The sequence below is a fragment of the Bacillus rossius genome, chromosome 2 (assembly GCF_032445375.1).
Source record: "Bacillus rossius redtenbacheri isolate Brsri chromosome 2, Brsri_v3, whole genome shotgun sequence".
In the NCBI taxonomy this organism is placed as follows: domain Eukaryota; kingdom Metazoa; phylum Arthropoda; class Insecta; order Phasmatodea; family Bacillidae; genus Bacillus; species Bacillus rossius.
The window spans coordinates 105,908,133-105,920,575 of record NC_086331.1 but is presented as its reverse complement, the minus strand read 5'-3'; the positions used below and the strand labels follow the sequence as shown (position 1 = coordinate 105,920,575).

Sequence of the window (12,443 nt, the reverse complement as noted above, 5' to 3'; positions counted from 1 at the left end):
AAGTTGCTTAAATTCCCTCATGGCCAAGTCTCCCTAAGATGCTGGTGGGAAGCTTTGACCTTGACCTCAGTCGCCAATGTTGCACTTTTCGTTACGGCCGCCATCTTGAAATTCCGTAAATATTATCCGATTTTAACAAGAAAAAAATAAAATTTATAAAAAGTTAATACATTTTGATTTAATAATTTCGCCATTTAAGTTTGTCACCATTTTGGATACAGGAACATTACACTTTTCATTACGGTTGCCATCTGGAACGTGTATGACATCATCGTTGCACTTTTCGTTTAGACCGCTTCTTGGATTCTAGAATGTAATTTTTGTTAGGGCAGCCAAATTGAAAATTCGTAATTATTAACCAATTTTAACGGGAACATTTTTAAAATTTATTAAAAATTCACTTAATACAATTTTATTTTAAAAGCGCACTTACGACATGGTGTCCTCGGTTAGATTCCGACGAGGTAATTCGATTAAAAATGACAACGGATCCTTCCTCCACGGAAGCCACCGGCAGACTGACCTCCCACCACTAATGTCAAGGCATATATTACGCCAGACAGTATAATGTCATGGCAGCCATCTTGGATCCGCCATATTTTTGTCGTCTCGTGGAGTTCGCCAGTTCATTTTCGTATGCTGGAGGGTGCTGCAGTCATATTAGTTTAAATTTACCCACTTGGCCTATGCGAATGATTTTGCACATGATCTGTTAAAAATGTTCGCCGAGTATCGACGAAAAATATCTCTTGGCGACTGACAGGGTGTGTTTGACCACCAACTGGATGCGCCTGGCCACCTACTGGTCGTGTTAGCCTAACCACCAACTGGAAGTGCCTAACCACCAACTGGGTTTGTCTGGTTACCGATTACGTGCCTGGCTACTGCAAACACATGTCAAGTAATGTAAAGGTCTCGCTTCGCCTTTAAGAGGCCACTCCAGTGTTTCAGGGGCACTACGCAACCCACGTTAAACTCATAAGATTCAATGATATTTTCATTTTGCTTATAACTTATTAACTAATATAGATTTAGAAATGATGCTTGCTTGATATGTAAGACAGCGATGCTCTTATCAAAGCCCCTTTCTTCAAAAACGTGCATAAATTATGGTTTTATACTAATCTTTACTAATATGCATAAGTGTATTGTCTAGGTTTGAACCATAATTTATGCACTTTTTGAAGAAAGGGGCTTTGATAAGAGCATCGTTGTCTTACATATCAAGCAAGCATCATTTCGAAATCTATATTAGTTAATAAGTTAGAAGCAAAATGAAAATAGCATTGAATCTTATGAGGTTAACGCGGGTTGCGTAGTGCCCCTGAAACACTGGAGTGGCCTCTTAAGAAGACTGTAGAAAATGAGAAACGCTTGTGTTTGCTTTTTTTTGTACTTGTAGAATTTCCGTGATACATTTTTTGTTTGAACTTTATTGTTTTATTTCTTGAATCTGTCACTTTTCTGGTATTTTAATTAAATTACCTTTTTCGTATTTATCAAAGATCGAATCGAAGTTGGATATCGGTTGAATCAGTCAGTAAATTAAAAAAAATTATTTTGATGATATAGAATTTTTCCGAATTTCCAGCTCAATATTTACTAATTCAATATGGTGGCCAAGACGGCTGACAAGATGGCCGACGCCACCTTAATAAATACTTATGCGCTCAATCAGGCAAAATTAAACTAATATGACTGCAGCACCCTCCAGCAGACGAAAAAGAAATGGCGAACTCCACGAGACGACAACAAGATGGTGGATCAAAGATGGCTGCCATGACATTACACTGTCTGGCGTAATATTTGCCTTGACATTATTGGTGGGAGGTCAGTCTGCCGGTGGCTTCCGTGGAAGAAGAATCCGTTGTCATTTTTAATCGAATTACCTCGTCGGAATCGAACCGAGGACACCATGTCGTAAGTGTGCTTTTAAAATAAAATTGTATTAAGTGAATGTTTTTATGAATTTTAAATTTTTTCCTGTTGAAATTGGTTAATAATTACGAATTTTCAATTTGGCTGCCGTAAAGAAAATTACAACATTCTAGAATCCAAGAAGCGGTCTAAACGACAAGTGCAACGATGATGTCATACACGTCCCAGATGACAACAATAAAGAAAAGTGTAATGTTTTTGTATCCAAGATGGTGACAAACTTAAATGGCGAAATTATTTAATCAAAATTGTTTTACCTTTTTATAAATTTTATTTTTTTTCTTGTTAAAATCGGATACTATTTACGGAATTTCAAGATGGAGGCCGTAACGAAAAGTGCAACATTGGCGACTGAGATCAAGGTCAGAGCTTCCCGCCAGCAGCTTAGGGTGGCTTGGCTATGGGGGAATTTAAGCAAATTTTGGGACATTTCAAATTTTTCTGGAATAAAAACGGAAAATGTTCCCTCGTAACGGGAATTTTTCTCTTGAAATAGGATAACTTATAGAAATGTTGTGGAATTTTAAGTCGTTTTTGAGGAATAATGTGTCATTTTAACACCAAAAATGGCCGCCGTTATGTAACAATCCAAGATGGCGGACACAACCCTAAATCCTCGCACCGGCACCAGGCGCTGGAGGAACATTTACATACTACTAACGAAACTGGTCCGCGTGTGTGACGAACCTGGTCCACGGGTGTGACGAACCTGGTCGGCGGGTGTATAAACCTGGTCCGCGGGTGTGACGAACCTGGTCGACGGGTGTATAAACCTGGTCGGCGGGTGTGACGAACCTGGTCGGCGGGTGTATAAACCTGGTCGGCGGGTGTGACGAACCTGGTCGGCGGGTGTATAAACCTGGTCGGCGGGTGTATAAACCTGGTCGGCGGGTGTATAAACCTGGTCGGCGGGTGTGACGAACCTGGTCGGCGGGCGTGGCGCCGTGCAGGTGGGCAGGGTCGCGCACCAGCTTGAGGCTGGCCTGCGGCACCGTCAGCAGCGGCACGGGCGCCAGCGTGTCGGCCACGCTGTACGGCTGCTCGGCCAGCACGGCGATGGGGCTGCACACCGGCGGCAGGTAGCTGTCGTACAGCGGCGAGTAGCCGCCGCCGTAGCACTCGTGGCCGCCGTAGCCTCGCCCGTGCAGCGGGCTACCCAGGCAGCTGGGGGCGAGTAGCAGCACCAGCGCGGACAGCAGCATCTGCGGCCAAGCAGTTGGGCAGTGAGCATGACGCCGTAAATCAAACAACAATACTTGCCGGTAGCAGGTACCATAGAGCATATGTCGCGTGACAAAATTTTCATCAAAACATAACATGGAACATTTGGAGCAATTGCCCTAAAATCAAAATAATGATGTGAAAAAGTATGAACTCAAAAAAGGCGGGTAAAGCATAATCATAACAAGCCTAAGTCTGACCCCGGTTTGCTATTGCGAACTCTCTCTCTGTCCACCACAGACACTACCACAGAGCAAAATTATGTAAGTTTTATTACTTTATGCTTCTAACAATACCAAATCATAAATCCCTCATTATCAAGCACATGCCAATTCTATGCACCTACATTATGTCAGAAATTCGCACCATGAGTTCTTATTAGACTAATTAGGTACTCAAAAATTGTCTTGGCGACAATGGAGAACGGGGAGTAACAGCACTATGTTCCTACTTAAGCAGAACTGACAATAATGCAGATTTCTTTTATCTACAAAGCCTTTCTGGAATATTAATAATTGACCTTTATTTCAGTTTTAAGACAATTATTAGTTATAATATTCACAACGCATCACACAGAGAACAGTAATTAACTGTGAATCTACTTTGGTGTTGAAACATAAACCATCTACATGAATGAACCTCGCATGAAGTTTAGACTCGTAGACACCGTGACACATGAAGGTCGCGCGCAGGCAACAGAGAGAGACAGTGTCTGCGAGTCACACGATGACGCGGAGGCAATTGCGAGGATGTCGTTACTGTTTCAACCTTAAAATAGACGAACAGTTACTTAGTATTGCGTTTGTAAATACTGTGAAATAAATATTAATAAATGACTTAAAACTCTAGAAGTTTCAAGCGAGATAGCATCTTTCCTTGAATAAATTATGCAGAAGAGCAATTAAATGTGTTGGTGTAATCAAGAACCGTCTTATTTTTTTCTATGGTAGAATAAGAAGTAAAACTGGCACATTATTATCCCATCATCTCTGAATTTCAAGTAATTTGCCTTTAAGTGTGTATGTTCATTCCAAGTCATTATTATTTTATATTTACGTTCCTCACGGTTAAACTTGACAAAATTTTGAGTGGCCGAACTTTCACAAAATGAATATAAAAATATATATCGCATACATTTTGCATAGTTAACTGGCAAAGTTCCATTTTTAATTTTTTTTGTATTATGTATAAAGAGAATGAAATGGAATATAAAACGGAAAGTTTTTATGTTTAAACTCAATTTTGCTGGCTGCTATGTGATATGGTTTAATTTCTTTCTGAAAAAAAAAAAAATTTTACCGGGCCTTTTAAAATCATTAGAATTTTTATAATTTTAAAAGGTTTAATAAAATTAAATAAATCTGTCTGAAAGAAATAAAAACTACACATGGCAGTAGCCACCTTTACACCCAAAATTTTTCAGTTTTTTATTCAATTTGGTTCTTCTTATCCGTACTGCACTAAAATGTTAAAAATACAACTTTACCAGCTAAGTGTGCAAAAAGTACGTATGCACTTATTTTCTTCTTTTTATTGAAGTTCGGCCACTCAAATAGTCTATTATTTAACAGTGCTAAAGGTAAAAATAAAATAATGACCTGGAAAAGGACATACACCGTTGAAACTGCGTGTGAAGGCCAATTTCGTCAAGACTGTTTGCTACTTAGAGTCATCCATGAAACGCGTGGCATTGTATTAATCCATAAAGTACCGAAAATCCTCTAGGATACCTATGCGTAATAGGTTTTGAGTGTAATTCGAAGACAGACAGTGATTTTAGGTGTATTTATGCAGCTGTGCATTATCCTTAGCATAACTGTTTTGTACACAATGTAAACAGTTAAGACGTGGTTTTAAGTCGCTCATCACACAGAGAAAGACTTAAGGGGACGGTGGAGCCATCTATGACAGTAGAGTGCGCCACATATATTTGACAGTGAAAGTTCATCATAAACTATCACAATTCCTGTCTACCCATGAGCGTAACATTTCGGCAGTTGATCGTTCAATTCCCGGGGTGGGGGTAAAACTTGACTGACTTTTCAAGCTCGTGTATTATTACAGTATATGTATATTCTCTAATTAAAACCTTTGTCCAAGTTGGCTTTGAAACCTTGAATGTAATGATTGTGTTATTGAAGTATTACTTTAACCTATACAATTGATTCTACATATTAAGATTATTCACAATAATTTATTTTAAACTCCTCTTATATGCTTCTGAAAAAAATGTTAGTATATAATTATGATTGCTGTATTTTGGAGGAAGTGAACGTCTAACCAAAGGCAAAACTTACCCCAGGGCTTTAAATGGGGGCTCAAGATTAAGTCATTTGAAATAAGGTGTTGGTTGAATCGTCTGGTTTTAATTTTTTAAGAAATTTTCCGAGAGCAGATTATTATCCTGTAACAAATATTGAATTGGTTGTGGTGCCGCAGGAATGTCAAAACAAACCTTGTCAGCAGAGCAATATAATTCATTTGGCATAAAATTCAATTTATTTGCTTTGCATTTATTGCATGTTTTGTCCAGTTCATCAATCTGATATCTATGTGTTAATAATAAAAATTTACAATGGAAGGACAGTCTCTTGGATGTAACTTTATGCTTTCCTTAAGTTAATGTATTTTATATTGTGTATTTGTTTACTGTATTGTTTGTATACAGTTTAGTGTGTGTTTATAGTAAGCATAACCTTCATGTTTTATATGGTTTTGATCATATGACGTATATTTTTATAATTTGAATATCTTTTCCACTGAATAAATTTATATGCTTACCTTGTGTAAAAAAATTAATGTGCTGAGCTAAGTATGAAAAGTAATTGTTTTATATAATTCTCAAAAGTTTAGTGTTAAAAAGTTACGGTTGTACTGGACTAACACGCAGTGAATTTTGTGTTATCGATGATGTAATCCCCTGATTGCAACGTAATTTTAAAGTTGTGGATATTTCTTTTCGTGACTAAATATCCGGGATGGTTTTGGTATTGGCTCACCAAATTTGGCTGAGGCATGGTGCGCGATCAGACAGTTACATACGGTCCTAACGAAGTAGAAATTAAAATTTCAAAACGTGATATATACATCTCCACGTGCGACCCACACACTGGCCGATACACACTTAATTCAAATATGTTATGTACAAAAGCAAAAAAAAAAAAAAATGTTTTAAAAGTTTGTATCAGCTTTATTTATAACATGGTGGAATGATAATGCTACAGTTACTAAAAACTAAAACGCTACAGAACTAAAAAAAAATATATTTTAGCAAAACTCCGCGACCCCGGAGAAACCCCCGGAATGGCCACCGTACAGTATGGGGAGCCCTAAGAAAAGAAACGGGCTCCCCAATATTGGAAGCCACCCTAGAAAGTTTTTTTTTACTACCCACCATTTCTTTGGTAACCTGACATGCTGCAAGGTATTGTATTCCTTCAGACAAATGCCGCCATCTGCCTGAAGCAATCCGCCTTCGAGAAACCGGGGCGCGAACCCGGGTCCTACAAGTCACAAGGCAGGCGCTCTACCCCAGAGCCAGAGTGGTAGAGCGGATACTTGCAGTCTTCTTAACACTGACATGATGTTATTACACGTGCAGTACGTGCAGTAACATCTAACCTCGCTAACGAACAAACTTGTGTGTTCTTATTGTAGCGTCCCGGGACTGCACGAGTCCCGACAGACTACAAGACGGCGAGAAAGTCAAAACAATCATTATAAACCAGGTAAGGTAGCCTCATACCCACAGTGCAGAGCACAAAAAAATGTGTGTTATAAAGTAATTAAGAAATTACTTGTTAGGTAAGTTTCGGCTATGATTATTCAAAAACATGAAAAAGGCAAACAAAAAACATATGCACAACGTGATACATGTTATAAAAAAATTTGAACAGCTTAGGGAAATTTACACGTAATGGTTATTAATTGGCATGTCAAGATTAAGCCAATACACATTAATAATATCCCTTGTGGCTGTAGCCATTCAAGACACACTAAATATATGAATCATTAGCCTATAATAAATATTAAAAGAATTTAAAACAATTAACAATTACGATGCACGCATGCACGTTTACACGTAACAAGTTATACCTAAAGTACAGATACATCAAAAAGTTATACGAGCCTGTACTGCTCCAAGGTAGTATTCAATTACGAAAAGCATGACGTGAATGCTTTGACAAAAGCTAGTGTCATTAGAATCTTTACGTCATGAACAAGCGTTGACACGCAGCACGCACAAGAGAATCGCGACAGGCACAAGAAAACCTCCATGACATAACAGTGAACGAAGCAAAAATGAAAAGAAACAAAAATAAGTTAAATATGCTGAAAAATTGGCGTCCGGGACACTCTCACTTCCTGCATGGCCTCGTGGTCGTTCGTCGACAATTTATACAATTATATTTAGATGATGGCGATCCAAATAAAATAAATAATAAAGAAAAAAATACATGAAGTAAATTTGCGTTACTTTACTGCAGCCATCGTACAACACACACTTATGGCGACCCATGGAAATAATTAACAAACTGAAACTTTAAGTTGAACTCGGCCATGCAAGGGTGAGGCTCCCAACGCATTACTCAAAATCAGGCCTAAAAGAAGGTGGAGGCCTCGCCGACTACAGCGCATGCGCCAAGCATAAGAGGGGTGGTGCACACACAAAGTGACGTCACAGCACTGCGGTGAGGAAGGAGGGGGAAAGGAGGGGAGGCGGCCGGGGTGAGGACCACTTCATTGTGATGTTCGTTCAGCATGAATTACGTAATTTCATAACAGTGAAATGTAATTTGTATAACTGGTCTGGCATTTTTTTAGTCGATTTCCTGCAAACAAACTTACAGTCCCGCTGTACAATCATTACATAGAAATAAAGACTAGTAAAAATATATGTAGGAGCTTGCACTGTCGATGGTAAAGTTATTTTGAAATAAATGTTGGATATTAAAAGAATGTGTTTAGTTAAAATATGTGTGTGCTTACAAGCATGAAGTTATTGTAAACACGTTTAATTTATTTGGTTTTAAAGCCACAGAAAAGTTATCTTTTTGTTTCACTGTTGGCATTAACACCTAACCTTAAGGAATTTTCTCCTTGGGTCAACTCAGTGACTATACACTCACGTAAATGCTATTGCAATTTTGGTAATTTGTAAACTGTGAGTTTTTGAAGCAACTAACATGTGAAATATTTATTACTTAAAATCTCTGAACTTTTTAAATGATGTTTTTGTGTATGTTTTTGCTATTTGATTAGATCGTTGTTTTGGCTGGTTGCAGTGACAATTTCAGTGTTTGAATTTTGAACTGGTTTTATTATCAATGTGTTTTAACATATGAATTTTAAATTTTTAAGTAATTAAAAAAATATTATAAACGATATTCTTCTTTAGGAATGGCAGCATTGCGTCGTTTCTCTGCGATCATAATTATATTAACACTATTACGCATTTATGTAATACATCGTTGGCTTACATACCTGGTCGCGGCTGCCTGAGGTGTCTGATGAGTGTAAACTTGATATATTTTTATATTTCAAAAGGGTTTCCCAAAATCTTAAATTAAGTAATAAATATATGATAGTGTTGGAGATGTCAAATTAAAAGATACATTTTCATACTGACATCGCCGGGATTTCAGGTAATGATAGTACTGACCTTAAATCGATCATTTTGTGAAGACTAAGAATTTAGATGACACTACTATTGTGAGATTTTCTTACTTATTTAGAAATGTTCACATTATTTGAATACCATTATATTTAATTGGAACTTGCAGTACTCCTGAGTACAGAATTCTTGTTTAGCAGGAGCATAAATCAGAGTTTAGCAGGAGCACAATGTTTTATTTCATACCATGAAACACTCAGAAACTTAATTAAATTATCGGCATTATTAAACATGAACTTCTTTGAGTACACAACCACAGACAGTTTTTTAATTATTTTTGCACATCGCAGTGACATAGCTATTTAATTATTTGTAATTTTAATTGTAACAAAAGTTGGAATACGGTGTTTTAAATATTTTGGTTGTGTAATATTTCTACGTGTAATAGTATAAAACATGTATTATGTTTTGACTGTTACAGTATCAAAAGTTAATTTAATGGTTGTGCGTGTTTATTTCCGTCGAAAGTAAAATATCCTTCAACAAGAGATTTCACTTTTCTTATAATTTTGTTGTTTTAAACTATTATGTTCGAACCTTTCCTTCCGTTTTAAAACTTAAGTATATATAATAATTTCGCTATGAAATTAAATACTTTATACATACTACACTTGATATTTCAGATTATTACGAAAAAATATGTAATTTTATTTTAAATACATTTTATTTTTGCAAACGTAGAGGTTTCGAATACCAAATAAAACAATATTTTTTTTTAAGGGTTATTGCAATTGGGAAGATTGATTATATATATCATTTAGGACATACACAATTACTGATTACAATGTGTGTCATAAGAAACCTCAATAACAGACAAGAAAGATTAATGTGCAAACACACAGAAAACAAGTGAAAATCAGAGAACATCAAAACTTTTAAAACATAGACAGCACAGAAAATTACGTAGAAAGAATTGGTATTATTACAGCACAGACGGACAAAGTGGGCTAACAACGACGAGACAGTAGCAACTAGAACAGTAAATAAAGACGAAAACTACTTTGGACAACTCACAGAATTGAATTTTCAGTACTATTACAAAAGATTCTATTGGAAACCAGTTGACAAGGAATTGTTTGCAATACTAAAAGAAAGATATTATAACTTTGTACATCACATGGCTTTGGTTATTTTTGTATATATGAAAAACGGTTTATCACGGTATAATTTAGTATTTCTTACAAAAATTAACTAATAATTTTATACTTTAATTGATGTGTTCATTCGGCATAAATTTATTTTTGAACCCATAAAAAATATAATTGATTGAATATTCATTAATTGGTTTTCTTTTGTTTTACCGTGCTTAATATGCGCAGCTAATACTGGAAAGCTATTCAAACAACGGTTTGCAAATAACTTTAAATATTGGAGGTACTGGGGCAACACAAAGCATAAATGGTAACACTATTTTGTAGTGATACAGTTATTTTCATGTAAATGTACAAATTAACAAATATGTAAGTTTACGTGAATATTTCTCTTCCATTTACAAAGAAAATTTACGGTGCACAACTGCAAACAGAATAACCCAACGATGAAGTAAAGTCGTAGTGAAGTCAGTCCACGAAAATTGAACCCCAACAGCCCATCAGAAACATAATGTGGGCATTATTAATGACGTAGTAACGTTAACATATTTTTGTGAAATCATGCATGTTTAAGTTTATTTTATATTCTTTTGATAGACGTGGCGTAAAATAAAATCAATCGATTTGCCACATCAGTACTATAGATGGCTATACACCTGATTGTGACAATCTGTCGTGGCACGTCCGTCGGTTGTCAGGTAATTGTGATTTTCGGTCTCTAGATTGCATTTAATTTCAACTAGTGACCTGGAGTTAACGCATCAATTAGAATCACAAGACTTTGTATGCTGCTTATTTCTACAAGTTCTTTCTTAAGATAACAGACACGATTTACTCTTGTCGTTCGAGTATTAGGACTGTATGGTTGCATTTTAACTTATGGTAGTTTTCCGTTATGGCACTTTTCCGTCGCCTCCAGGCGTAATTATCTCATTATGGTAGTTTTCCAGTGTGGCAGTGTTCCGTCGCCCTCCGTCAAAACAGGAGGAATAGTGCCATATTTTTTTTTACAGATAGTTTTTATAAGTATACAGTGCTGCTTCCTACAACCCATTTTTGGAAACATTTGTTTCTACTGGTGCGCGATCTGTTGAGTTGATTTATGACGTGCTATCTGTAGCCTTTTAAGTTAACCTAAGAAACAGCTAGGGGGTTAACAGCGCTACCTAGTGAAGTATTCTATACACTACTTCGAAAGCAAAGCAATTGTACTCATTCCATGGAGTGTATAAGAAAATATGGCAGAATTCCATCTCGTTATGGCAGTTTTCCTTTATGGTACTTTTCCGCCTTTTTCGAAAAGGTCAGGCGGAATTCTGTAATTATGGTAGTTTTCCAGTATGGCAGTCTTCCGTCGCCCCGCCTGGCTGACCAGCCATCCTCTCTGCCACGAGACTGCCGAGACCTGCGCCCCACCAGCCCAGCCAGCCGGCGGCAGTTGGGCGACAGTAATTCAATAAACAGCGGTGGTGTGTGGTGGCCTGTCACGTGACTCCGGCCGGGGAGAAAGTGAAAGGCGACCGGGCCGGGATAGTTAGCCTACATGGTAACTCGCCGACTACGACACAATTTCCATCAAGTTTTTGGGCAGCGAACTCGCGGCTGGCGCCCGACGCACGTTGGTACATCTCGGCCGACAACAACGGCTGGCGCGCGTCCAGCAGAGCAGGCCTACCAATCCGGGCTTCATGAATACCAGCCTGTTCCCGCTGATGACTGAAGCAATCCAGGCGGAAAAATCGCTTCACGAACACGGCCTCGAGGACTAGCAGCCCGTCAAAATTCAAATGGAGGAAGAGTTACTTAACGTTAGTAAGAGTTACTTAACTCATTTACGGCTCAACGACACAACTGTCACAATTATGTGGGTTGTATTCAAAAGACAATCTAAACTTTACTTTTTGTTTAGTTAAATATCAATAAATAATTTGACGCGGTGCATATTCAACAGTAAAAGTAAATCACCGCTGTCTAATCAAAATAACGATCCCACAGTAGGAGAGACAACAATTTAGTTCGGATTAAGGGGGATAATCAATGGGAAAATTATACATGCAATAGATTCAAGGATTTTTTAATCAGCAAAATGAATTAAATTAATATTTGATAAAATACTACAATATATTAATATTAGAAATGATACTGTTTTACTAAGTTTTTGAAAAAGTTACAATATTTTTCAAATCTTCCTCCGATGCTTACAGAAATTTAAAAAATCTACGCAAAATAGTTCAATAAAGTTTTTTGGCAGTCTTATACTTACTGCAAGAGTTTTACACGTCAGAGATTGTGGTACCTAACTACACGGGGTAGGAACTCTAAAAATATATAACATCTTAGGACTTCACATTATTATGTATTGAGTTCCAAATTCAAATATTGAGGAAGAACATATTTGTCGGGTTTAGGTAAATTTTGTGTTTTTTTTTTGTACAGAAGTATGCTCTTATAAACATTTTTAGGGGTTTTATGGAGAAACATTACGTGTTCTGAAATATTTCAATTACTGTAGAATGGGG

General features: G+C 37.1%; 1 protein-coding gene across 1 annotated transcript in view; it reads right to left on the bottom strand.

Annotated features, from left to right (window-relative positions):
* Positions 1-12,443, bottom strand: part of LOC134529557 (uncharacterized) — a 43,622-nt gene that overhangs the window by 10,152 nt on the left and 21,027 nt on the right. Inside the window, exon 2 of the mRNA XM_063363776.1 lies at positions 2,862-3,140. Coding sequence (XP_063219846.1) covers positions 2,862-3,140 — 279 coding nt within the window. The remainder of the gene's footprint in view (positions 1-2,861; positions 3,141-12,443) is intronic.